The 25,581-nt window shown below is 43.1% G+C and overlaps 2 protein-coding genes across 2 annotated transcripts in view; both read right to left on the bottom strand.

The window, feature by feature from the left end:
• Positions 1–14,138, bottom strand: part of LOC134645102 (connector enhancer of kinase suppressor of ras 3-like) — a 28,214-nt gene extending 14,076 nt beyond the window's left edge. Inside the window, exon 1 of the mRNA XM_063498388.1 lies at positions 13,932–14,138. Coding sequence (XP_063354458.1) covers positions 13,932–13,983 — 52 coding nt within the window. The 5' untranslated portion in view covers positions 13,984–14,138. The remainder of the gene's footprint in view (positions 1–13,931) is intronic.
• Positions 14,139–16,253: 2,115 nt separating this feature from the next.
• qpct (glutaminyl-peptide cyclotransferase) lies at positions 16,254–24,817 on the bottom strand. Its single transcript, XM_063498519.1, has 7 exons — positions 24,659–24,817; positions 22,469–22,615; positions 21,852–22,133; positions 19,669–19,836; positions 18,978–19,077; positions 17,505–17,621; positions 16,254–17,412 (listed from the first exon to the last, which is right to left on the bottom strand). The coding sequence occupies exons 1-7, from the start codon at positions 24,788–24,790 to the stop codon at positions 17,231–17,233; spliced, it is 1,128 nt and encodes a 375-aa protein (XP_063354589.1). The 5' UTR covers positions 24,791–24,817; the 3' UTR covers positions 16,254–17,230.
• Between the last annotated feature and the right edge of the window lie 764 nt (positions 24,818–25,581).

Raw genomic sequence — 25,581 nt, 5'->3', positions numbered from 1 at the left:
AAACAAAACTACAAAAATCAGGTGATGTCAGGTTTTTTAGCACGTTCCAAGTGTGCGTGTGCACCGTCCAGATAAGGAGCAGGTGGGATGGCTATCTTTGCTAGATAAACAAACCATAAACAGAGTAACGGTTGAGAGCTCTCAGTCTGTTAGACTGGTTAAACAATGGGTGGCTGTATTTGTGTGTATGCATGTTAGGTCTATGTGGGTGTGGGTGTTTGCAATAAGTGCGTCAGTATCATGGGTGTCCCCTTGCTTCTATTCCGAGCTCCACTAACAAATGACTTGGACTGTCACACCAACTGCTACAGTCACTGAACTTACAAGGATGCAGCTCACACATGAACTGCAGAGACCTGAAACAGCCTCATCTCACACTGCATATGATTTCAAATCTGTGCATTATAATAAACAAATGCACAAAACATGCCCTCCCTATGCATGCAATGCACCCCTCAGGGGACCAGAAAGTAAAGTTCAAACAACAGAGGAGAAAATGAGCCTTTGTATATTTTGTGAGTGTGTGTAGCTGTGGGTGTGGAAGTAAACGCCATCGCCTCTCGCCATCAAAGAGCGTACACAGAGGCGGCAGCTGCAGCTACATGGCCCTGCGCCCCGTTTCCCTCTGAAAGACCCGTCAGCTGCAAGACTCTCCCACTCTTTCAGACCTCAGCACATGCACGAAGCACAACTGACATTGCTTAGTGCGGCGCATGATTAGGCGATATATTTTAAGTGGGGCATCCAAGTTCAAAAGCGACTTGACAATTTTAGCCTGGCCACGTGCGACATCTCCAGATGGGTCCTTATCAAACGTAGAGGTATGAGTGAAGCCCTGTGAGTTTATTCTGTGGTTGCTTTTGTCTTTAAATGGGACCTCATCTGTTTATGTCCCTGTGGGGCTCAGTTTGTGCACCTGTTGCAGAGATTTTGCATAAAGCAAAGACAAAGGTGTGCATGTGACAGTCACTCCTGACCAAACAATACTGAATTGCATGCAAATACTTGTAGCATTAAAACGCATTAAAGCATGAATACAAGCACAACAGTTTAAAAAAGCCATAAAACATATTTTCTGAGTTATGGACTCGGACTGAAATTAAACCATTTTGGTGTTGTGGGCAGGGCTCAGTTTAAAAAGTTCCATCCACCAATCAGAATACAAATCAGACGACTGTCGCCAGGTGACTCAGCGAGCTCTGCAGCCACAGAGTTCCCATGAGGTAAATACTCTGAGTCTTTGAGCGTCAAGAGACCTCAGGACATTTTTACCATCACTTCTCATGATTTTTTTAAAGTTATGTCAAACTCTTTAACACCTGTTGCATGTTTTATGGTAGCAATCGACTTTAGAGCGAATCTTTCTGTTCACATGGCTGTAGTGCCTATAAAAGAGCACCTTTCAGACACATTAAAACCTCATTATGGTATCAAAGTTCACTCTGACAGCAATTTTAATCCTTCAGAAAATATAAATATATGTGAGAGCTCAGGTCATCTCCACTGAATCACAGAGAAAATCCATCACGACTCGTTAACCATTAGCCTCCATACAAGTCAGGTCCAGTTAGGCTCATTACATTTTTCTCATTCCTCGGCATGCTAATCTTAGGCAAGACTTCAGAGAATTTTTAGGCTTAACCCTCGACTGGCCGGTGTTCTGCGAAGGAATCCACTTCGCATTGTAGGAAAGGGGCTGAGCACTGGCCTGAGCCCACACTGACATGAACACAAGCCAAGCACAAACACAGGGCCAGTCACTTAATGCGATTAGATGAAAACAAAGACGTGGCTCTGGACGGGGCAAAGTCTCCCTTTCCTGCTGTGTTAAAAAGGCATTTCCTGTGGAATGGTGCCACCGTCCTTCCACCAACAAGGGAAAGTTGTGGTTTAGGCTACAAAAAGAGTTGAAGGTGCTCCAATTGCAGGATCTTAACTGTTAGAAAAACACAGATATCAGAAAACACTGTGGAATTAATTGATTGGAGGACTAACTGATGAGGGGCTATCCTCTCCTTTAGCTTGTTTTCACTTTCATTCTTTGGCAAGAATTTTCCTAGAAGTCAGAGCCGTAGGCATCAGGAAAATCACTCCGTGATGTTCTGGCTTAGGTTTAAAATGTTTTTATTTGTGCCAAATACAGAAAGGGGACATTTACTCCCTCTGACACTTAAAAAAAGCCTCCTAACAGTGAGGCTTATAAAACATTTATTGTGCCTCAATCAATGGCTGTTAGGGCGTGTGTATGTGTGTGCGAGACTATCAATTTTCATTAAAGGGCAGAGAAACCAGTAAAAGAGATAGAGTGTCACGTTATTGTGAATTGAGTAAAGGGGGAAGCAGAGGGGAGGAGTGTGTGAATGCTTTTGAAAAGCCTGCACAGGATGAAATGCTTTGGAGGTTTATGGCCTCTGAGAACCGCTTGGCAAATGTCCTCAAACCAGAGCGAGTGCATGCAAAGCACCAAAACACCAGACAATCACTTACCTCCTTCTATTTTCATCATCAAAAAGTCTAAATTACTGTGTGCATTTTGACAGCTGGTTCGTGCTTCATCATTCTTTAGCTCAAAGTTGTCCAGTGTGAGATGTGACAATCTGCTGTTTTCCACTTCATATCAGTGTAAATGCATTTTGCAGGCTAACTTAGCATTCTGAAGACTTTACGTTAAGCTGTGAAATAATAAATCTCACTTTTCTAAAAATAAAGTTCTCACATTTCAAAATCTGAACCAAAATCTTGCAGCACAAAGAACTCCTTCATCCTGAGTCTGCAAATAAGTACTTCATTCCCAGCCCACAGAGGCTCGATCATCCAGGTAAGGAAATCCCAAAAAGTTGATTCTGTTCATCCGGGAACAATCAGAGAGAAGGTGTGAGAGTACCAGTGTCACAAAGAGTTTAAAAAGGAAGAATGGAGAAGACAGACTGTAATCACTGACAGTGCAGAAGATGACTGACAAATGCCAGGGTTAGAGGTTAAAGGTTAGGGGATCTGGCTGTGTCTAATGTGGCACCTGCTGTTCAATGTGGGGTCTCACCACCACACACTGTTTCAGTAAACAGTGATTATGTGCAAACCAGGTTAGCAGCAAAAGTTTAGCAGTACAATGGATAAACTTTCAGGACAGCAGCACAAGAGCTGGACAATCTGGACAACATAAATGGAACTAGACCCGCCTAGTGGCCTTTAAGCTCTGCAGCCTACTTAAAGCCTGTGTAAGCACACAGTTTAGGCAATATAAACAGAGCACATCCTTTTGCAAAAGGTTAGTTTATTCTTATCCTAATCTCAACAGTTGGCTGTTTTTTTGTCTAAAGCACGTAAGAGCCCAGGACTCTGTATTTGTGATGAACAACATTAAACAACAGCAAACAGGATTGAACAGGATTTCTGAAACAAGTTCACATCTTTGTCCCAAGGGAAAAAAACTGATCGGTTCAGATCCATAATGCTCTTCAGTGCAGCTTTTGGTTGCCAACTTTTCGTTCTCAGGGGTTTGATTACATTAGTAAAAGAGCACGCAGTCTTTCTCCCCCAACAGAAAGAAACAAACAATCTCCCTCCCCCATCTTTCAACCCCTCCCTGTGCTCCCAGTGGGAGCACTTGCCACCATGTAACAGACACACACACACACACACACACACACACACACACACACACACACACACACACACACACACACACACACACATAAACCAGTATCCCCACAGGGGTGGCCACTGGGAAAGCTACTGGGTGTAGAATAGCTAAGCCACTGTAACTCCGCTGTCTTTATTTGTCAGCCCGGCCTCTGAACCTGTGGGGAACGGTCAGGAATTTGATTCATTGTTCTCTGCTGAGCAGCTCCATTGTGGGAACTCGCAGCGCTTTGGCACAATGGTCTCTGGCTGGACCAGGCTGTGCAGTAATTAAAAAGAAAGAAAAAGCTCCTCTCGACTATACTGCTAAGCTATCCTGTAATGCATGACTTCACAGGACAACAACAAAGCCTGTACACACACTGGGAGCTGGGGATAGAAGTTACACAATGATGATCTCCGTCTCTATTGCGCCTGTTGTCTCTTCTTCTGCAGACAGTACAAAATGTTAATATTAATATAAATAATAATATTAATCAGAATATATATTAGATGCACATTTTCCTTCAGTGCTAAAACCTCACAGGCTAATTCATTCCTGGCATTTCCTATCTGCTGAGCCGGCTACGAGCCGGTATAATCCATGCTTTAATCTTATCATCACTTCCTCCAGCTAACAGAGTGTTTCACTTTATGTACCCTAATCTTAAAGACAGACAACTACAAACTGGCAGCTACACGTCCCAAGTGTGCTTCCTAAGGGAGAAAAGCAGCTGAGGCTGGCCCCTCCACAGAAGACAAAAGCAGCCCTGTCTCTTACCGGGTGATGGACGATGACTGATGAGAGCTGAAGGGTCAGAGTTCAGGGGGCTGTTGTGGCTGAAGCACATTCAGCAAGTACGAGTGGCAGCCCCCTTAGGTTCAGTTAATCCTCACCTCTAGCACAGCAGACCAAGTCATGTGACTGCTACCTTTTTAGATTTCTAAGTTTGAATGAGCTGGAAGGGATGGAGGACGTTGGACAGCTCAGTTAATATCGACTAAGGGGAGAGGTCAGGTCTGGAGGTGATGGAGGTCTGGGCGGAGGAGAAGAGGAGGTTAGGAGAGGTATTTTTGGTCGGGCTGTTATGTGATGACTTCTGGTCACAATGACATCAGAAGACAGAAGAGAACAATAAACAGGGCAAAGAGATAAGCACACTGCTGCGGGCGCATGAGTACGAGTGTCTTTGTAAACCTGCAGCAACAAAAACACTTGTTGCCTAATTTCGAGGCGTGGGATAAGACTCTGAAACTGGTTGACTGGGTCACCGAGTTCAAACCTAAAAATTCCTTCCTTGTATACAGTTACTCAACACCACACGTGGAACCTCTAACAGCTCCATACAGTAGGCCTATATGCAGATAATATTAGGGATTCTTGGGCAGTTTGAGTGAGCTACACCTGCACCTGTGTTGAATATCATTTTGGGGTTTGGATTAGACATCTTAGATCTGAAGCTTTGAGAGGTGACAGGGACTATCCAGTTAATCCTGATTATTCCGATTAAGCTCAGGCAATTGGATGAATAGACTGGCTATCTGTGAATGGCCAGGTTCACTATCTGTTGGTGATTTACTTTGCAATATTTAAGTGATTAAGAAAGGACAGTAAGCAGTTACTGGATGGTGGATTTTTCCCATCAGTCATTATTATGTACACGTAAGACAGGCAGCAACATGGAAGTCTCCATTCTTGTGTTCAACAACTTTCTGAGTCAATAATTTACCCTGTATTATTGCAGAGTGTGAGCATTTTCAGCTGTATTACACTGTTTTAATTTTCAGTGCATGCAAGACATCTTTAATCGTGCTCGTGTCAAAAATGTTAGTTAATCAAATGTTTGCCAGATGCACTTTTGCAGTGCAACACATGAGACAGAATTTAGTAGATGATAAATCAGGAAAGAGTTTTCTATAATTTTAATAAGGCTCAGGTCTGTGTGCATGAAAAGGACGTTGTGTGGCTGTGCCACAGACGCATGCGTTTTTAATTTTTTTGTCGTTGCAATAATCTCATAAATATTTTCTTGCTTTGTAAGAGACGATCCGACTGTAACTCCACCGTACATGGAAAACGTGTTCATATCCGTCAGCCTATCCTCATGCTGGGATCAGTTTTTGCCCAGCCTGCTGTTTGTTTGCTGGGTTTGCAACAAAAACCATTTGGAGCAATAAAATCTGCGTCTTGTTCCCGTGAGTAATCAGCTACATGTGTTTCTGTCCTGGGTGATTTCTTTTGGAGCTATGCTAATGAACAAAGGTGCAAAATGAATAAATAAATAAATATGGGTGCATGGCAGAGGGTTCACCAGGCTTATAAAAGCAGATATAAACTGCTTGTCTCTTGAGAAAAAGATACGAGGCACCACGAGGTAATAGTTTACGCAGGTAAGCGAAGGAGTTGGAGCAATAACCTCTCAGGCCAACATAAATACCCATCGCTCTCCAGTCGGCCGCCTGGCCACGCTGCAGCTTGTTACCACAGGATAAACACGTTCTAAAGAAAGCAACAAAGACCTCAGAAATGTCTCAAGCCGCCCCCACCTCTCTCCTGTTCCTGCCTCTCCACCCACCACAATATTTTGTCTTCCTGGCCCCACCAAGGCTCATATTGTTGTGCTTAACCTGTTGACAAACATCAAAACATAGTCACAAAGCTTTAAAGCGCACAACACAATTGCTGATTTTATCATTTAAGAGCGGAGTGTTATAGTTTTGATCGCAGTAGGTGATCAATCAGACAGAAACGAGGACGCTCACTCCGTGAAGCGCTGTTTTCGTGTCAGCACGACTTCAAAAGCACTCACTTTGTTACAACCTAAGCATCACTGTCCCAAGAAAAAAACTATAATTAAAGACTGTTGTGTTCTGCAAAGAGACAGTGATGGAGAGAAAGAGGCAAAAGTGAGGGAACAAATGTCAGAGACAGAAGCTGAAAATGAACACTTTTAAAACACTGCATCCAGAGCAGGCCTGAAACACGGGTTCAAAGCCAAATCCACTAAGACACACACAGGCAAAAAACAGGGAACTCGGTTTAGTATTTTCCCATTACATGTACGGTGTATGACCAGGGTGGCCCTCCATGCTGATTACAGACCAATTTACCAGCACCATAATAGCTGCCTATGGAAACCACAATAAAGATGAGCCATGTTTGGGGGGAGGAAATGAGTCCCACTGATTTAGTTTGCCATGGGAATACTGTGCTAGACGTCCTCCTAACGCTGCATGTGGGCATATTTTCTAGTAGACAAATTTAACTTTGCATCCATTGTGCTGTTCTGTTGCATGACAATGCTTTCTGAAACAGACAGACAGACAGAAAGAGGCCTTTAATTAAACTAAAGATGTCTTCATATTGCTCCAGTGGCTCATGTGGTTGAATGTAGTGCAATCCTAATTTGGATCGACGAAAGCATCTTTGGATAAGAACCTGCTAATTGACATAAATCTACCACAGGGCAAATCTTGTTACAGAGCGTGGCTGGAAAAGCAGTAAAAAGATCGACTTTGCTGCAAAGCCGAGCCGAGCTGAGCGTTTACTCGATCTAAGCCGACAGGAGGTTCATCTCTGGCCCCGACACACTGGAGGTCCACAACCCTCCACAGCACAGCGTTTTACTGCGGCAGTGCAAAGTGCTGCTGGTGGTCAGCCCCCTCAGCCACAACGGCCGTCAACCAGACTGGCCGAGGCTGTAAATAAAGTTAAGGTTACTATAGTGACGGGAAGTGGGAAGAGGTCGGCGACAGTGGAGGGTGGGAGATTTGGGGGTTTTTGAGGGAGGGAGAAACCTGGCTTGTGGCCAGGTCAGGGGAAGAGGACACGAAAAGACTGAGAGCATCATTTGCCTGTCAAACAGAAGTCTGACGTTACAGCCAGGCACACGTTTTAAATAGAAACAGAAACATAAGCATGACTAGAAGCGATCGGCTTTCCCATAAATCAATTAAGAATAAAGGATTAATCGTGACTAATATTCTCTTTATGACAGAAAGGAGAACTTCAACAAATTATGCAACGCAAGACATCACTAGGCAGCCTACAGGCAGTGGGCAGCTGATCCTGTTCTCCCTGCTGCAAGGGGTGAGGGAGAGGGAGGGTGAGTCATCTTCAATGAAAAGATAGCACTAAATGACAGTGTGTCACCCACAGGCCAGGACAGGGCACCCGTGACGCACGAACACACAGCATGTGATCTGTGCTGTCCTGGCTTTGGTGTCCTTACATTCTGTTTTCTTGCTGTATGAAATAAATGATAGCTTCTTCATAAACACACACACACACACACACACTGACCATTTACCGGTGAGCTTTGTTTCTAGTCTTGCCAGCACCTGCCGTGTGTCTTCCTCACAGAAAGAGTTGTTCTTACAAATAATAAATGTGCTGTTGACTGGAAACAGCTGGAATAGGTTGTCATTTACAAACAGAGAGGAAGGTCACGTGACAGAGTTTTCCCAGGTAGGCTGCACCACTGGAAACAAAAGGGAGGATCAACAGAATCTCCCCTGATTGTTTCTTCGGGTCCACAAATCTCTCAAAGAGGAGCCGCCACTCCCTGTCCAAACAGTCGAAGCCAACATTTGCTCTAAAATCTTTTGTACAACGCGCCGAGTTTGTGTCTCAGACAAAAAACAATGGTTAGTTCAGTATGTGGATTGGACACAAGAGGATGAGTTAGAAGTATGATATATAGGTTAAAAGCGATGACTGTTGGGTGACAAAAATAGTTGTTTTTTCTTCATTCTGGGATGGGGAAGCCCGGGGAAAATGTGCAGCGTCAAGTGAAACTAAAGTCCTCGTCAGCTGGTGCAACATGTATGACTTCACTGGCATATGTTTGTGGAATTTTTTGAAGACTCCTGAGGTGACTTTCAGCCATGATAAAATGAAAACAGAGGTTTGACACCTGATTATGAGCTTTTATTAATAGAACAATAGAAATCTGACCTGGAAAACTACGTATAAACAAACACAAAGACTTTAGGTGTTTTCGAGGAACCTTTTATTCATCCACCCATTCAGAGCTCATGAAGCCACGCAGATAGTGGGGCTCATTAATGCTTTAAAAACACAGACTGGCCCATTAATGCTGCCTCATCTATCGCCGCTCTCTTGCGTAACCAGTGAATGAGAGCTGACAAATTCAAAAAACCATCACAGGCGAGTGAAAACACAAACACGAGCACGGAGACCTAAAAAATGTGCGTGGTGATACTAGCACCTCTGTTGTGCATATATAAACAACAGTGGATTAGAAAAAAGATAGTAAGCAAATTAAAGCTTAGTCACAAGAATGTATTTCCCACAGGAATGACAATTTTATCCTGTGGGAACAGCTAGACAGGAATTCAGTCAGCCTCCACGGAGGACTAGTCTGAACATGCACTGATCTGGCGCTCGCCCAAGTGCCCGGCTAAACCCCAAAGTAGGCGACAGTTCATAAAACTACAGATCACTTTATAATCATAATGACATTACACTCCATTAGAGTGTAAGCAGGTGGCAGGATGAAAGAGCTTTGTGTGTATTTGGTCAGCGAGGGGGACCGACCTGACAGGCTGCGGCATTTTTAAATCCGTTAAAAGCAACTGGTGGCCCCAAATGCAACAAAGGACATGTGTGACCTGTTTGGACTGCTCATTCACAGAGCTGCTGGTTTGGTTTAGCAGGAGGGAGAGAAAAAAATCACAGCACTTACATTCCTCTCATGTTCAGTGTTTATTTGAGCATAAACGCATTAGCGGTGCTTTGATAACAATATCAACCCAGGCACACACTTCCTTTTCCCTTCTGTACCAGCGCACACAGGTCCGGTAGCATTTACAGACATCACCGGGAACAATCGTGACACATACCAGCGAGTGCACGGGAGCATTTGACATCCCTGCACGAGAGGTAGGTCAACATGTGACTCGTAAATACACACTCGCCTGCTGCGTCACCTCAGGTTGTTGCTTTCAGTCCCGTGACTTAAGCATGGCACTTCACAGGCCAATGCTCTTAGGGCAGACTGAGGCCAAACGGCTTGCAGGTCCGACTAAGCTGAGCTCATCAGGGAGATTTGCAATGCACATTTTAGATTTGAATGAAAAGCAAACTGGTGTAGCTTCGGGTTAGCTTGTACGTGGGGTTAAACTCGGGCTCCTCTCTGCTGACATTGTGAGAATTAGTTATAATGTGCTCTACATGCAAATGCAAACTGATATCAGTGCGCTGATAACAATCATTTGACCTATAAAGCGCCATACGCAAGAAAGTATACTGTGTAAACACAATGTGCCGGCTGCTGGTGAAGCTGCGGAGGAAAGTCATTTTTAACCTATCAAGGTTTTATTTATGCAGCTGCCTTTTATTCCAAATCAGAGTGTGAAAACCCCAATGTTGACTGTGTTTGTCACGTAACAATTAAGTCCCCCCATGTTGGAGCTCCTGATGCTGTCAGGCTGGGATGCATGTGACAAAAAGGCCACAGAGGCCGTGACAGCAACAAAACCACAGCAGTGCCTTTGAGTAACCTCTCCCCAGGGGGAATCCTCTTACAGCACTTCCCCTAAACTCTTTTCTAAAGAAACATTGTTATGCGCGCATCACTGGAACTCAACAGGTTAAACTTAAAGATACAGAAAGTGTTAAAAAACAAAGGCTGGACTTTACGGGAATTAAACAGTTTCACTTGAATACATCATCCCATCCTGTTACTTCCTTTCCTGAGTGAGGTCGTTAGAAGGAGCAGACAGATTTCTGCAGCTTACAGAATATGTTTGGATTAATCTGACACTTGTTCTCCTGATGCATATACACACAGTTGCTCCAGCGTAAGGCTTGCTAAAAATGGATTAATGATGCTTGTGGTGGCTATCCAAACATAGACTCTACTTTCCTGATAGAGCCGGCACTAAAACAGGGGTAAAGGATGCCTTAATAAGGGTGAGGTGTCTGGACAATGTCTGTTCTTGCTCCCATTTAGGAACTCTGTTTCAGCCAGATAAGGATCACGAGCCATCATTGCCCTCACCTTCCTATCCTCTCCAGAGATAAGGTTGCTGAAGGCACCCGTCAGTGAAGTTACTCAACAATCCTTTTATTTTTCCCAGGTTCGAATTTGGTGAAAGACAAAAGCACATTGAGCACGTTTGTCACCTTTCTGACAAGATAACCGCCATCTCAGCCCTTTGGTGGGAGACAGAACCGTGCTTGCACATGCTTGTCATTAAGGACGTGTTGATCTGATATTTGGATAAGATATCCAAGTATTAGGTTGGTGGTGTTTCACTGCAGCTACACCCACTGTGGTCAAAGTGAGCGGACACACCTGAAAAGCTCCCACAGCGACGATGCTTTCACTGTCATGGTCTCGCTTTGTTTGTGTTCGGTTCACCACTTCTTTGGAAGCTTTTGCTGGACTTGATTTCACTTCAGCTGTCTCCTGTCTGCTCCAATCCACACTCGATGAGTGTGTGAGGAACAGGTAAAGGATGCGCACTCAGACTGAGAGGATGTAAAGGACAAACCAGCGTGAACGCAGTTAACAGCAACCTAATGACGCTCACGCTGAGCTGAAATGAGACTAATGAAATTTAGGTGAATGAAGTTAAGGAAGTGATGTTTAAGCTGAGCTCAGGCATAAAAGAATTGGTCTCGGTCTGTTCCACACAGTGAGGATTTACATTTTACTAATTTAACCAGATTATCAGATTTTAGGGTTCTGGATCGGATTGGAAGTGGAAAAAAATTGGATCAACACACACTTGCTGCTACTCTTCTACCCACTATTGAGTAGATGAGCAAAGCTAATTATGGTACCTTGGTAAAAAAAAGCCCATCACTGAAGTTTACATGTCCAACCTGCTTTACAGACACAGAGCTTTGAAATTTGATAAGCCAGGATACATTTATGGAAAATGCTGCAGGACATTTAGGCTGTATTGCAAAAGCAAAAAAGCAAAAAGCCACACAGTCAGACTGTATTTACAGATACACTGTTTCCTCCCAGCAGCTGCAAGATGGAAAAGTCAGGCGTAAGAAAAATCTGAATTACATCCTATTCAGGTGTTTGTATTTATTGAATGCCACCTTCACTCAAACACTACTGTTGTGTGTTCAAGACTATATTTGGAAAATGACTAGCAGCATGTCTAAGCCGTATTTCATTTCAAAAGCATCACAATGAGCTAAAAATGCATTTACTGAAAACGTGGTGTGTTCTCAGGAAAGTGCGGTCAGTTCCCCCGGGGGACGTAATCCCACACATGACATATGGCATACCAGTCACAGAGCACTGCAGGTCCAGCTGGAAGATCTTGTGGTGAAGCAAATGTGCTTCAGGACATTTCCAGTCCCCACATAAAGAAAACAACAACAACAATGTTTGAATTGAAAGGGATCAACAGTGACAATAAACATCCACCAGCGACCACTTGATCCGCTGCAACAATGGAGGTGTTTAACAACAGCTTCAATAGACAAGAGCAGTCCCCGTCCAGCTCGGGGAAACAGCCCGAGGCAAACGGGAGAAAAGGTCTGCACAGAGTGCTTCCTGAGACTTTCATTTGGCTTCTGTCACACGCACAGCAACTCTGCAAACAGCCGTGTTCGGTGTTGGTGCGAATGGTCAACAAGCGGCCGTGACCCTGCTCCGGGCGTGCGCTTTCCTTCAGTTTGACCCCGTTTGGCTTTGGTATGAAAAGATTACACAAGGTTTCCTTCAGTCAAACAACACAAGTGGTTACATGCTGTGTTATGGCTGTGGACTGTGCAGCGGTCACTGAGGACAGAACGAGGCCTTTTCTTCTCTGTGAAAACTGGTGGTAGCTTTTGGCCCTCCTTTAAAAAGGCTCTTTGCTTTTCTTTAACAAAGAAAATGTTGGCGCATGAGCACAGCCAACCCAGGAAGAGGTTTAAATGACCAAAGGAAGAAGTGCAACATCGCAGCGCTTCATTTTTTTGCAGCTCTGACTGCTTAAATGCAGATGCACCTGCTTGCAAAGTTATTGTCGTCTACACCGATGACAGCATTTAGCAAAGCCAGACCGGTGACCCTGGAAGCCTCTCAAGTATGAAAACAAAACTTCATCAACTGTTTTTCATGCACCAGCTTCAGCAGGGAGCACTTCCCTGAGTGTGTCAGTGCATTTCAGTCAGTTCTTCCCTTCTGATGTGTTTGCAGGAGTCTGCAAATCCAGTAGTTGGGACCTACAGAGACAACTGCTGAGTCAGATTTTCAGGTCACTGACAGTAGTGGGGCCCATATAGACGACTAATCCTCCATCCACAAATGCCCAGTCAGGCTCTTTTCACAGCACACATGGAATCTAACCCCTGACAATCCCCTTTAACCCCCAACTATAGATGCGCACTGGCAGGCACGCCTCATTCAGCAGTTAATACACCACCGCCTACTAACTGTTACACTTCCATAAAAATACAGAAGTTAGCTTAAACCCGGAGTTACAAATCAGTATATGAAAAACGTTTCCAAATGTCCTTCAGGACAAAGACAAACGCTTTGATCCCATCACGAAGAGCCTGCGCTTCTTTTTCCTGGCTGATGAACACAAACTTCAGTTTCTGAGTTTGGAACGGCATCTCTGCAACTACTCCATCCACTACGTAGCTTCTTGCGCCGCACGCCATGCATACCTATGCTGTGACTAAAGTCCGGTTCAGAGAATATTTATGCCACTAGCATACCTCTCATTCCTCTCGGAAAATTAGAAATAGAATTTATTTTTTTAATGGAGAAAAAAAGATCAGTGCAAATTTACAGACAAATTATTCGGACTTTCTTTAGAGATTTTAAAGCTCTGAAAGTCCAGAGTACAGTGACTGTTACACATCAATATCACTTTCTTTAAATAAATTAAAAAAAGCAGCAGCAAATATAATGAGAGACACTTGGATCCTGTTTGTTTCTGACTTCGGGATTTGTGACACTAAACTTAGGTCAGTCAGTGTATTTAAGAGCCAATCAAATACATTTCCTTTGTTAGCACAGTGACAAAATAAATCTCATTATCAGGTGTTATCAGTAGTACGAGCGGCATGTCAGGGGACTGCTTACACAGCCAAGTGTCATTTCTTTGTCCTTCTTGTGTAAGTGAGAGTCAAAGAAATGTAGTCCCATTGTTATGCGCCTCAGTGAAGGTATGCTGTCACGCAGTTTCTACGAAACTAAGAGGAGATAACCGAGGAGCGACTCTGCGCTGGGGCACAGAAGCCTCTCAACAGCTTCTCTTTTAATGAAGTCAATTAGATTTTTTTTTCAGACTAAAATCTAATTTTTTCAAAGTGCCTCACTTACCTTTCATCCAGTCGACAACTTGCTTTGGCGTCCACTTGGTGATCGGCTCCATGGTGTCTTCAGAATAAAATCAGAGAGAGAGAAATGAGCCGAAATGTGGCGGCGCTGATGAAGAACTCAGAGAACTGTTTTCTGTCACATTCTTCGCTCCAGCTTCGCTCTCAGCGTCTGTTTGTGTTCACCAAATGAACAACTGTGCGCACACTCGACCGGGAGGCTGGACTGAAATCCCCCTCAGGTCCTCACCGCTCGGGTTGGGATTAATGCTGCATTCACGTACTGCCGGGAATACTCGGAAAAATCACAATTATTTCTTAAATGCCCATTAATAAAACACTGATACACTTAACAAATATCACAGTTTATTTTCACATAGTGCAGATGCCTTCATAATAGTGCTTACGTATCAAAAACTAATACCGAGATATGAATCTCGTTACCATTACATCATGTTTTTCTTTCTTTCTTTCTTTCTTTCTTTCTTTCTTTCTTTATTGTAATAAACCAATTTTACAATGTTCTAACCAAAAACCACCAGAACGCCTGAGAGGTGATATGAATTTACGGAGAGTACCTGAACGCACCGTATGATGTAGGTAGTTTCCGTGTGTTCGCCGCCCTCATTTGAAAGTGGAGGCGTGTATATGAAACAGTGCTGACCGGTTTGTGTTGTGTTGCTTCAGGAGAAAAAGGGAAATACAGAACAATGTGAATAATCATAATTAAAATAGAACATTTTCGTCCGTTTGTGTTGAGCACTTGAAAGGCCTCATAGATATGATTAAGCTATTGACCTAATGTGACACTAGCTGAATTTGTTCCCTTATATTTGAATGAGCAGTCATCAAAATACAACATCGTGAGACAAACAGGAGCAGCAGAGCTTTGCTTGTGCTTTCCTGGAACCTGAACATGACTCGGCACTGCTCTCTGCTGGTGTCTTGCTTCTTTGCAGCTTACACTCTGCACACATCTCTTTATGCACATGCAATAATATAAATAACATTCCACATTAGCTCATTTAGAATGGACACACTTGTGCAGTGCAGAGAAAATGAAGTGCAGGCTACGTTGGGTCTGATTAGGGAATCAGTTACTTGCGATATTGTTCTTTTTCTCTCAAAACTTAGTTTAAGAGCAGAAAATGACTTTTCAAAAGGAGAATTTCAATGCAGAAAAATATTATCAGGACTATGCTGAAGGTCTTCCTTTAAAAATCTTTATTTGTGATTTTTTTTTCTTGCATGACAGAACTGGGACATATAATATGTAACATGATGCAGACTGGGATTGGACAAAGAAGCTGGTTCAGTGGGTTTACAGTGCTGCAACAGGTGGACACTGCACAACAGCACAGAAAGCGTAAAGGTCACGTTATGGGGAATGTGTATATTTAAAAGTATGAGCCAGGGGATATATAAAATTTGACCTTTCCTGGGAAAAAAGGTGCAGCATCGTGGTGGCTGCAGTACAGTGTTGCTTCTTTGTTGTGAAGTTGTGTAACCCTTTTGAGAATTTTTTTTTTTTTTTAGAAATTTATAAAACCTCTCAGTCAAACTCCAGCGAGCGACCTTACAAAGAAAACAGCGCTGCTCGCTTCTTTGTTTTCTAACAGTTTCAAACACACCTAGAAAGAGTTCGGGCCCTACCCATCAATCCACTATTGTGCAGCTGCACACTCTGCTCTCTAATCAGCTCAGATTAAAGCTCTGCTGTTATTAAACTGGGGCATTCATCAATTTGCTGTCACACATACACTGGATGCCACAATACACTGTTATACAACTGCCTGGCCTTCTGTTCTTTGTTCAGATGTGCTGCTTTCCAAAATATAGTTTGAATCCAACCCCTCTCTTTGGTTCACATATAACTAAACCTCTTCATCATCTCTGCATCATAAATATTTCTGCCTCCAGCAAACAAAAACCTCCTCCATTAACATGCAAGTGGATTGGACTGAGGAGGATTTAGATGGTGTGGAATTTGGGGGAGGGCCTCTCCATAGGATTAGGGGAAAGACTGGTGAAGCCGAGGAATCAAAAAAGAGGGTTTGGTCTCAGTGACTTGGAAAGATGTTGGACTGGAAGGAGAGTCAACTTTTCTTTGTTGCAGGTCAGAAATGCAGAGAAAGTTCACACATCCTTTTGTAAGAGTCTCCCGTAGATCATCCTCACAAGGGCCAGGCTTTAGAGCAGGAGCTGCAGTACGTACAGTAGTCTGGATCTCCTTAAACACGTCAACAAAGTTGTGAAATGATTTTAAAAAAACCAACTCTCTCCTTTGTTTTCTGAATCAACATTTATTTCAGTCTCCAAATACAGGAAGTCCAGTTTTGGCAGAGTATATTATTCTGGCATTTACATTAAAACCAAGCTAATAACGTCATATAAACAAAGACAGGCACATGAAACATCAGCACAGGAAGTCATCCACTTCACCTAAGATGAGAGGATATAAAAGGCTAAAGATGTTGTTTTAGTACAAATTAACCACACTTCCTGCTACTGACAGGTTTGTTCTCTAAACACCGAACAGGTTTAATATAGCAGGGGAAACTTCACACAGTGTGGCATGTGTGTTGCCATATACTCAATATGTTTGGTAGCAGCTGTGTGGGTGGTCTAACTATATTTCTCACACAGCGTGCCCGACTGGGGATTCTGCATGTCATCAAATGACTATAAGCAAGTGTTTGAGGGCATTCCAAAAGCAATCCATAATGAAATTATCTCCAATTTAGATCTTAGCGGCTTCATTTACTTCATTGTTACTGAGAAAGTGTGTAAAATAAAAACTGTTTTTAACACGGCGCTGCTCTTATTTCGACTTTTTGAGGCGTGGTAAAGATCCTCGATGTTAGTGTTGGCGCTGAGATGAATCCTCGCGGTATAAGGAAGGCCTTTGACTGATACAAAGAGAGCAGTGTTGCAGAAACACACTGATGGTCCTTTGTGCTCGGATTGTTGCTGGAGGCTTGAAATGAAGAAGCTATGAAGCCTTAGTCTCTCTGATGAGCCTCATCTTTCATTTTACACGCATACAACTTTCAGACTTTCAAAATAAAAATGCAGGTTAGATCCATATTCCTAAAGATCATCTATGGAAAATGTTCTCTACAACAAGCACTCGTCTGATGCACATAGTTTAACCCTTTTATCTCAGTCATTAAGTTAAGCAGTACATATGCGTCTCAGTATATAAATAGGGGTTAATGCAGTGTATGCTCTGTGTCTTTAAAGTGGCAGCTGAGGCTCTTTACTACAGTGAGACATGAAAGGATGAAGAGTTTACAGGGAGCTTTAGGGGGCATTCTGTGGATTTGAAGGAACGGTGGGTCTGGCACTGAGGTACTCCAAAACAAAAACCTGCAGGATCTTATTGAGGTTCTCAATAGTGGAACGGTCCAGGTTTTGCTCGTTGTCATCAAACGTGTGCCACACAGAGGGAAAGGGGGAGGGGATAAGGTGAAGGACCCGAACGCCTGGCAGAGAGGCACATTATGAGGATCACCAAAGAGAACAACACAGTAAGGGCAACTGCTGATTTAGTTGTTGTGTTTCTTGAGGGTCATACCTCTGTTTAGGAAAGGTATATGGTCATCCAGCACATGGCCCACATGGTGATTTGGCCAGAAATACTGCACGCTGTTAGGATGGTCCACCAGCTGGCTCATGGAGTGAAGACGCTTTTCTAAGTTTAGAAAAGGCAGAGCAGAAAATAAAGAGTTCAAAGGTTAATGAAAACACCTCACATGTTAATTATTAATAGTTAAAAAAAACCACAACAACAATTTGCTGTATTTTCTTCTTTCAGCTACTCATCTGCCTCCGTTTCATCCTCTATCACACCAACCCTCTGCATCTCCTCCTTCGATACCTCCTCTCAGGTCTTCCTCTTTTCCTCCTGCATCATATTTAGCATCCTTTGTCCTTTATCTCTCCTCTGCACATGCCCAAACCATCTCAGTCTTGTCTCTCTAATTTTGTCTCTCCCTGCACCAATCAACATGGCTGTATCTGTCAAGGTACGGCTGTGTGGTGGCAGGATGTAGGACCCAAACACAGGATTTACAACATGGGAAGTTAACTGAAAACGGCGGCTTTATTGCTGGAAATAATTCTACACATTTACAGAAACCAACCCAAAAACAAGGAACTAGAGATAAGAAACTCAAACCAAAAAACTAAGGAACTGGAAACCAGAGAAGTAGGAATTTACTAGGAGCACAGAGGTAACACGCAGAAAAAAGGATGTATGACACGACAAAGACAGAAGAAAACACAGGGCTTAAATACACACGGGAGTAATGAGGGAATGGGAAACAGGAGGGAAACACAGCTGGGACTAATCAGACACAACAAACGGGGAGGGAGCAAAACTGAATACACAGGACAAGGAACTATCAAAATAAAACAGGAAACATGAGACCTTCACTGTGACAAGGAGACATGACTGACAAGGGGAATCAGACATGAAACATGGAGACAAGAGTAACTAAACGTGGAACACAGGACAGGCATAGTGACGGAAAACTAGAGACTAGAAACTGAGCATATAACACACAGAGACACAGACTTAAGGAGACACGGCTGACAGGGAAGACAGATGACTAAACATGGAGACAGAAGAAAACCTAAACTGTAGACGTGACACACAAAACATGGAAGGCAAAGGAACAAAACCTAAGAACTTGGAATCACAAAGAACTTTGGAAGCTAGAAACACAAAAGACTAAACCCCGGAAAGCTCTAAATCTAAACACTGGGTCACCAGGCCCAGGACCGTAACAGGATCCATGCAGGTTAACTAGTTTCCATTAACAACCCAAGGCCCTTTAAGCCACAAACCCATGACTGTTATCACATTCATTTATCCATAATCTCATTGAAATGTTGCAATTAAAGGATAATGTGTTACAAAGGTGAATAGCTTCTATATGGTGATGACTAATAAGACTCATGTAGCTGCTAATGATTGGCGATCACTCAAACTCGCTACACCAAAGACAGTGTATTATACATAAAGCATTAGTGAATGATTATTCACCGATGTGCTGAAGTCTGGAGAGCCAGGCTGTTGTGCTTGGAAACTGGTTGCCAAAGCGAGGACTGGGAGCGCCGATCAGATCCAACAACACAAACAGATCCTGGAGGAGCAGAGACAGGACGGGATGAATGATGCCCATCTCTCATGAGAAACTCTGTCTACACACCCCGGCGGTAATTCCCCGTTAAGCAGCTCATTCCCATAATAATCACACCTCAGCGGTGCTGCTTTGAGGTGATTACATCACGTGCTCCATGGTGCTGCATAAAACACACCTATCTGTCCTTCTGTCTGTCTACACGCATGCACACACACGCTCACACACCAGCAATGTTGGGAAACTTTATCTCCCCAGTTTTTGGATAACAGTTATCTCTTTATAGCGTGGATACGGACATCTATACCGGGTACAGTGACATCATACTTTTATAGAGCGTGTAATAACTTCTGCTCCGTATAAAGCCCTTCGAGCCTCCCTGGTGAGGAAATAAGTGGCTGCGTAATTCTTTCAAATACAAAACTATTTAAGAAATGCACTTCAGTTGTTCGAGTGTGTAAGAGGAGATCAGAGCTAAGCAGATTGTACTGAAATTGATGTTGGCTAACAAAAGGATGATCTTGAGTGTGATTAAGTGATTATCCTAATCCTCCGTGATTTGGACAGAGAAGAATTAGGAGAAGTGATGTTTACAATGCCGTGCAGTTGGTTGGTGTCTGCGGCTCCTGGAGGATGCGCGGTGGCCTCCATCTTCTGGGCAAGGTGGCGAGAGCCATACAGGGAGTCTGTGGCGGTCCACTGAAAAAGAGCCTCCTCCCCATCAAAGAAGAGTAACTGCAGGGTCAGGTTGGAATTTAAGCTCTAAACAGAGTAAAAACAAAAACCAGTAGAATTACTTTTTATCCAAGAGTTTTGCTGCCATCTAGTGTTGTTTCATAATACTTGACAGAAAACTAACAAAAATGTTTTTCAAGGGAAATATTCATTTTATTCTTTTGCTTCATTGCTCTTTTCTAGAACATATTTTAAAAACACATGATTTATCAGCTCTCATATTGATTATGTGTCCTCTCATCCACAGAATGCATTTGAATTCAGTGTGCTTCCTATTTCCACCGTGACCTCTGTGACAGACAGTTGAGTGTGGAAAACACGTCCCCTGGCTGATCTCTCTGTCACAGACAATGTCACTGTCCACCCAGCAGACAGGAGGCTGAGCTCAGCTGTGGAACAGGAAAAGGGCAGAGGAGCTAGCTGCATGAATGCTAATGTTTTTTTTCTTTTCCAATGCATTAATACTGAGCAGAACAATTAAAACGTGTATGTACTAATTAATTTAAAACATCCAGAATGTAACTTGAAATGTTGCTCTTATCCCGATCTCGAGTTGTAGTGTAGATGCCTGCAGGTTCACAAATGAATATAAAAAATATTTAGTGTTTGAAATGTGTAGGCTACATTTGAGCAACATTTAAATGCCTTTTTACATCAGGCATAGGAAGCCAGCAGTGCTGGAGCAGTACCAGTAGCTCTGGACTCGGCTAAATGGATTACAGCCTTCATCAATGCTCGTTAACTCAATGTGAAGTTTTTCTGCTTTGACGTGTCGTATCTCTGCTGTGAAAAGGCTCTGCATCCTCTTATTCCCTGACTCTGTGAAAGCTCTTAGCAGATGGCACTGGGCAAATTCTTATATTTTCATCATGTAAGGATCAATACGAGCAGTGAATTGATCTTAATAAGTGTAAAACATAGAGCTAAAGTCTCATATTTTCCTTTTTGCAAGAGATCCTAACTGGTGTTTAAAATGCACTGGTGTACTGGTGGGAGCTGTATTACCACACAATGATGGGCAGCTACGTGAAGTCCTGTGAAACACTGAGTATTTGACAGGTTGTAGCACCACCTGTGGCAGCAATAACATGAAGTAATCACTTTCTGTACTGTCATTGAGGTCTGTGGACATTTATTTATGCACAACTCACCGATGGTCCCACCGGAGCATTTCAGTCAGGCTGGGGTCTGGACTTTGACTCGGCCATTGCACAACCTTGATTGTTTTCAGCTGTTCTGTTATAGATTTGCTGCTGTTCTTGGGATCATTGTCCTGATGTATGCCCTAGTTTTGGCTGAACTTTAACATTTTACATGCTAACTGAGGCCTGTAGAGTCTGAGATAAAGCTCTGAGGTCTCTCTGAGCATTACACAGTCTGACCCCGGTTTGGATTTGGTGGGATGCTCCCTACTGGGAGGACCGGCAGCTGTTTTGAATGTTTTCCGCTTGTCACTAATGTTTTTCTCTGGAGAATGATGGACTTCCAATTGTTTGGAAATGACCTTGTAACCCTTCCCAGATTGATGAGCAGCAACAGTTGCTTCTCAAAGCTCATCGCTGATGCCGTTCATTCCTGGCATTGTGTTAATGCACACCTGAGTCGCTCACCCTGATGATGATCAGTCAATCAAGTGTGACTGATTAGCAGCGCCTGAGCACTTGTCTCTTAATTCCTATACGAGGACGTAGTTCAAATTGTCTTTTCTTCCTAATAACTACAGAGCCCAGGTGTTTAAGATAAAAATACATTATATCAAAGTGCTGCGGGTAGGAAAATTGAATGCTCTTGGTGTTTTGTTACCTCTGGCCAGGTTTTCTTTCAGCTTTCATTTGTGTTGTAGTTGTGTGATGTTGTGTTGTTCATCGTGATTCATGACCACAGTCAAGTCAGTGCTGATTACAACCTCTAAAACACCAAACACATTACAGGCCAGCACCAAAAGGCTTGGGTTTCAATGACACGCCTGTTACTAATAATGTATAATGTACCATTTTAGCTTACTGTGCCCTGCAGCTGTAAATCATGACTTAGAATTATACCTTGTGAGCTTTCAGATCCAGATCCAGGGCTCTTGCCAGCTCCAACATCATGGCACAGGGAACGGCAGAATCAGTGGCTCCTTGGAACTCTCTTCCGTGCCATTGTGGTGGGTAGTACTTGGAGTCGTAGTGACAGGCTAGGACCAGGCGGCGTTTGGCTGATGGGTTCAGGGTGGCAATTAGGTTGGTGAAGGGCAGAGGTCCATATGGTGTTTGTGACACAAACTTGTCCTCTGTAACGTCCCACTGTGCTCCGAGCGAACCGAGGGTTGTTTTGATGTGCTGCGGACACACACGCAAAGGTTTTTATGTAATTTAGCCTCTCCTTCATCTTATCATCTCCTTACTACTTAGCTTAACCACTGAATATACTGACCTGATTCCTGTTTTGCAGAATTAAACAGCATTTTATTATTACCTGTTGAATTGTATTTACTACAAATGTGGAAAGTGTCCTCCCAGGTGTAAAACATAGTGGTTTTTTTGAGGAAATATAACATTATTTTTACATTTTTCCTGCCATCCTTTTTCCAGACGTGTGCATGATAACACATGATGATAGTAAAGATGACTGTTCCTCTAATTAAAGACACAGATCTGGTATCAGATCAACTTACGTCCTGCACAGCCTGGCTGCCAGCAGACCCTGGATACCTGGTAACGAGCAGTGGTCTCAGGTCCCTCTGCCACATTTGCTCTACATCAGTGTGCGACAGGGCAGCGCGGATCTCATCCTGTGTTAGCGTGACAGCTGTGTGGTACAACTGGACAGGACCAAAGAGGCAAGAGACAAAATTAAGGGATTCAACTGATACTTAAAATAAGTGGTTGTCAGAAAAAACAACAAAAAAGTATTGCTCAGCAGTCCTACGGCTTGTTTTTGTTCATCACTGCAGAGCATAGAACATAACAAGCAATTCATAAACATCTGTTTTCACACAGCGCGTGCAATGGTCCACTTTTTTCATCAGCAGCTGTTTAATAGTAGCAGAGAAGGGTGTGATGGATTCAAGTTAAGTAACTTTGTGGGTGACACATAGACTGCTGTTGTGTCATAATGATACGTTCATCCTGTCATGTTACAGGAAACAGCGCTACGATTACAAACATGGGGAATTTGGATGTTTCATATATGCAGGAACTTTGGGGGAGGAAAGAATAAATGTCACTTTTTTAACAGAAAAAATAAAGAAAATATGAGCTATGAGTAACTTGATCATATGGTAAAGCTGTTAAATAAAAGACAGCGTCCTTAATAAGCTGTGAAAAAAGCCTGTCGGGACACAAGAGCTAATTAGAGCTTTGAGAAGAGACACAAGTTTACAGAGTGGCTCCTTTAAAAAAGCAAACATCTAATGAATAGACAGGAGGCAAAGACAAGCATAGTTGTTAACATGGAATTACTCTTCTTTAGTAAAATGCCAGTTTGCTGTTTTGTGCAAACTATAAGAGTCAGTTCAATGACTGCTGATTCACAGTCGTGGCCTAAAAAACGCATTGATCTTCCAATCAGTCCTGTTTCATTTGGTCACAAAGTTCACCTGCTGAGAAACACTGTCGTCCTGGTAACAAACAGGGAATCGGAGGGAAACAGCTGAGAGTAAATATCAGAGACCAATCAAAGCCCGCGTCTGTGTGCGGCTCCATTTTTTCTATTAGGCCCTCAGCTAGTACTTAATTGGGAATGTGGTGGAAACGAGCAGCACTCCAAGGTTATAAAATCTTAATATAGATTCAGAGTTTAAAGGAATATTATTAAGGTTATTGTCAGTTGATGTGGTCATTACTCACTTAATCAATTAGTCATTTATATTTATGTTATGTTTGTTGGAGTTGGAATAAATGGCCGAAGCAACAAACTGACAGATTAACTGACTCTTTGCTTCCGCACTGCTACATCTGCAGAATGAACAACAACATTTGCTCTTCCTTGCAGACAACAACGGAAGATACGTTCCCCAGGTCTGTTTATTTCAGCGGAGGCACAAATATTCACTTACAAAACCTGCTCCCAGTACGTCTTAAGCCCATAGTGGCTGACTCATACATCAGGCCTGTGTTTGCAGAGGGAAAACTATAATTATGTGGTCACACAGACTGAATACAGCCCTTCAAAGAGCTGGGGCTCACTGAGCTCATAGAGGGTTATAAGGGGGTCCACTTAAGGTCTATAAATACCAAGACCCACAATTGGAGGATCAATGATGATGGCTGTGCTGCCATAGCAACCAAGCACAGGGGAGAGGAGAAGAAGAATATAGATGGAGAAGATTTATGTCCAGGGATACCCTGGTGTACCTCAGGAGAATTACACAACAGTGTTAAAAGCACAGGGGATTGTTCTAACGTCATGAACACATATTTCACTTAATTATAAAAATGTATCCGATTACTTGAGACCCTCTCTTTTTCTCTTATGGATTAATGTAACAGCAGTAACGGTGCAGGTAACCACAAGCAATATAATCACAATATAAAGACATTAACAAGCTAAAATTACCATTATTAATAGTATGTAATTACTATTACATGGTTAATTATTAGTCCCAAAACGATCAAATCATTCAGCACAGATGCTTTTAAAGGATAAAAGCATCACAAAGACAGGAAATAATGACAGTAAGCAGTCATGCTCGTGTCGAAAGCAGGTTACTGATGGTCAGAGTAAACACAGCACGTGGTAAGTTCTTATTTTAATGGTTTCATATTTGGAGCAGATTTCTCTCAGCGTTTAAACACATGACTGTGAGGCAGTACCACGGTGCATTCAGGCCCAGAACGTGAGCAGATCCTTTGAATATATTTACCTTTTCTTCCGTCCATGGGACTCCGCTGGTGTAGTGGATGAGGGTCACGCAGACAGCCACAGTGTGAAATAAAGACATTGTGGAGGCAGCGTGGCTTCGATCAGCCACTGATGTAGTCGCTCCTTTGCACATTCCTGTCTCTCCTCTGTGAAAGCTTTCAGATCATGTGAAGAGCAGGAGGGAGGACTCTAAACCGCAGCGCGTCACCGTCTCTCTCTCTCTCTCTGTGTGTATGTGTGTTTTTCCACTCCCAGGAACCGCATGGGTGCCTGACACAGTGACCCCAGAGTCATTTGATAGGTGCTCATTTTGAGCAGCAAACCGCACATTCTGTATGTTCATAAGCTGCAGGTCACAGCGCAAAGCCCAGCCACGTGAACATGAGCGTTACTCTGGTGCCCCCCTCCTTATTGTTTTATGCACACAATTGATCTTAAACACATAAAAATGAAGTATGTTTATGATGCTTAATGATGTTTTAGTTTTCATATTTTTTAATGCATTATTTTGTTGCTCTCTTTTTTTGATGGGATTATGAAAGCGTTGCCATTTAGAGATGCAGCTGCATTGTTCCAGTGCAACTCCTGCTCTGTGTTTATGGAGTCACGAGCTCTGTGTGCATTAAAATCGTTAAACTCACGTGCTTGTGTTTGGGTTTTCTCTCTTATAGATAGGATTTTCTGGTTTCCTACGAGCCCCTCTATAAACCCCCCAATAGCACCCCAGTGAAAACCAACTCCGTGTCCCGGTATGTTCAGGGACATATAGGAAATGACTTATCAGCCACTTGTCACCGCACACTGGTACAGGGGTGTGTAGGATTAGCGTTGTGAGCTCTCATAGCAACTTTACATTTTATTTTTCGAGCTGACCTTCGCTTTCGAGAGGACACGTGAACCCAAACCATGACGGTAAATTGTCAC

This window comes from Pelmatolapia mariae, linkage group LG16_19 (genome assembly GCF_036321145.2).
Source record: "Pelmatolapia mariae isolate MD_Pm_ZW linkage group LG16_19, Pm_UMD_F_2, whole genome shotgun sequence".
NCBI classification, from domain to species: Eukaryota; Metazoa; Chordata; class Actinopteri; order Cichliformes; family Cichlidae; genus Pelmatolapia; species Pelmatolapia mariae.
Note: the sequence above shows the minus strand (reverse complement) of the source record. Positions and strands in the feature narration are given on the sequence as shown.

Bases quoted from the DNA above. Each gene is read 5' to 3' on its own strand.
- qpct (XM_063498519.1), bottom strand. From the start codon at position 24,790: ATGTGCAAAGGAGCGACTACATCAGTGGCTGATCGAAGCCACGCTGCC. The intron at 19,837-21,851 runs GTATAATTCTAA...TACTCTGTTTAG, and splicing joins TGGATCTGAAAGCTCACAAG to AGCTTAAATTCCAACCTGAC. The intron at 17,622-18,977 runs GTGAATAATCAT...TTCTAAACTTAG, and splicing joins CTCCAGACTTCAGCACATCG to AAAAGCGTCTTCACTCCATG.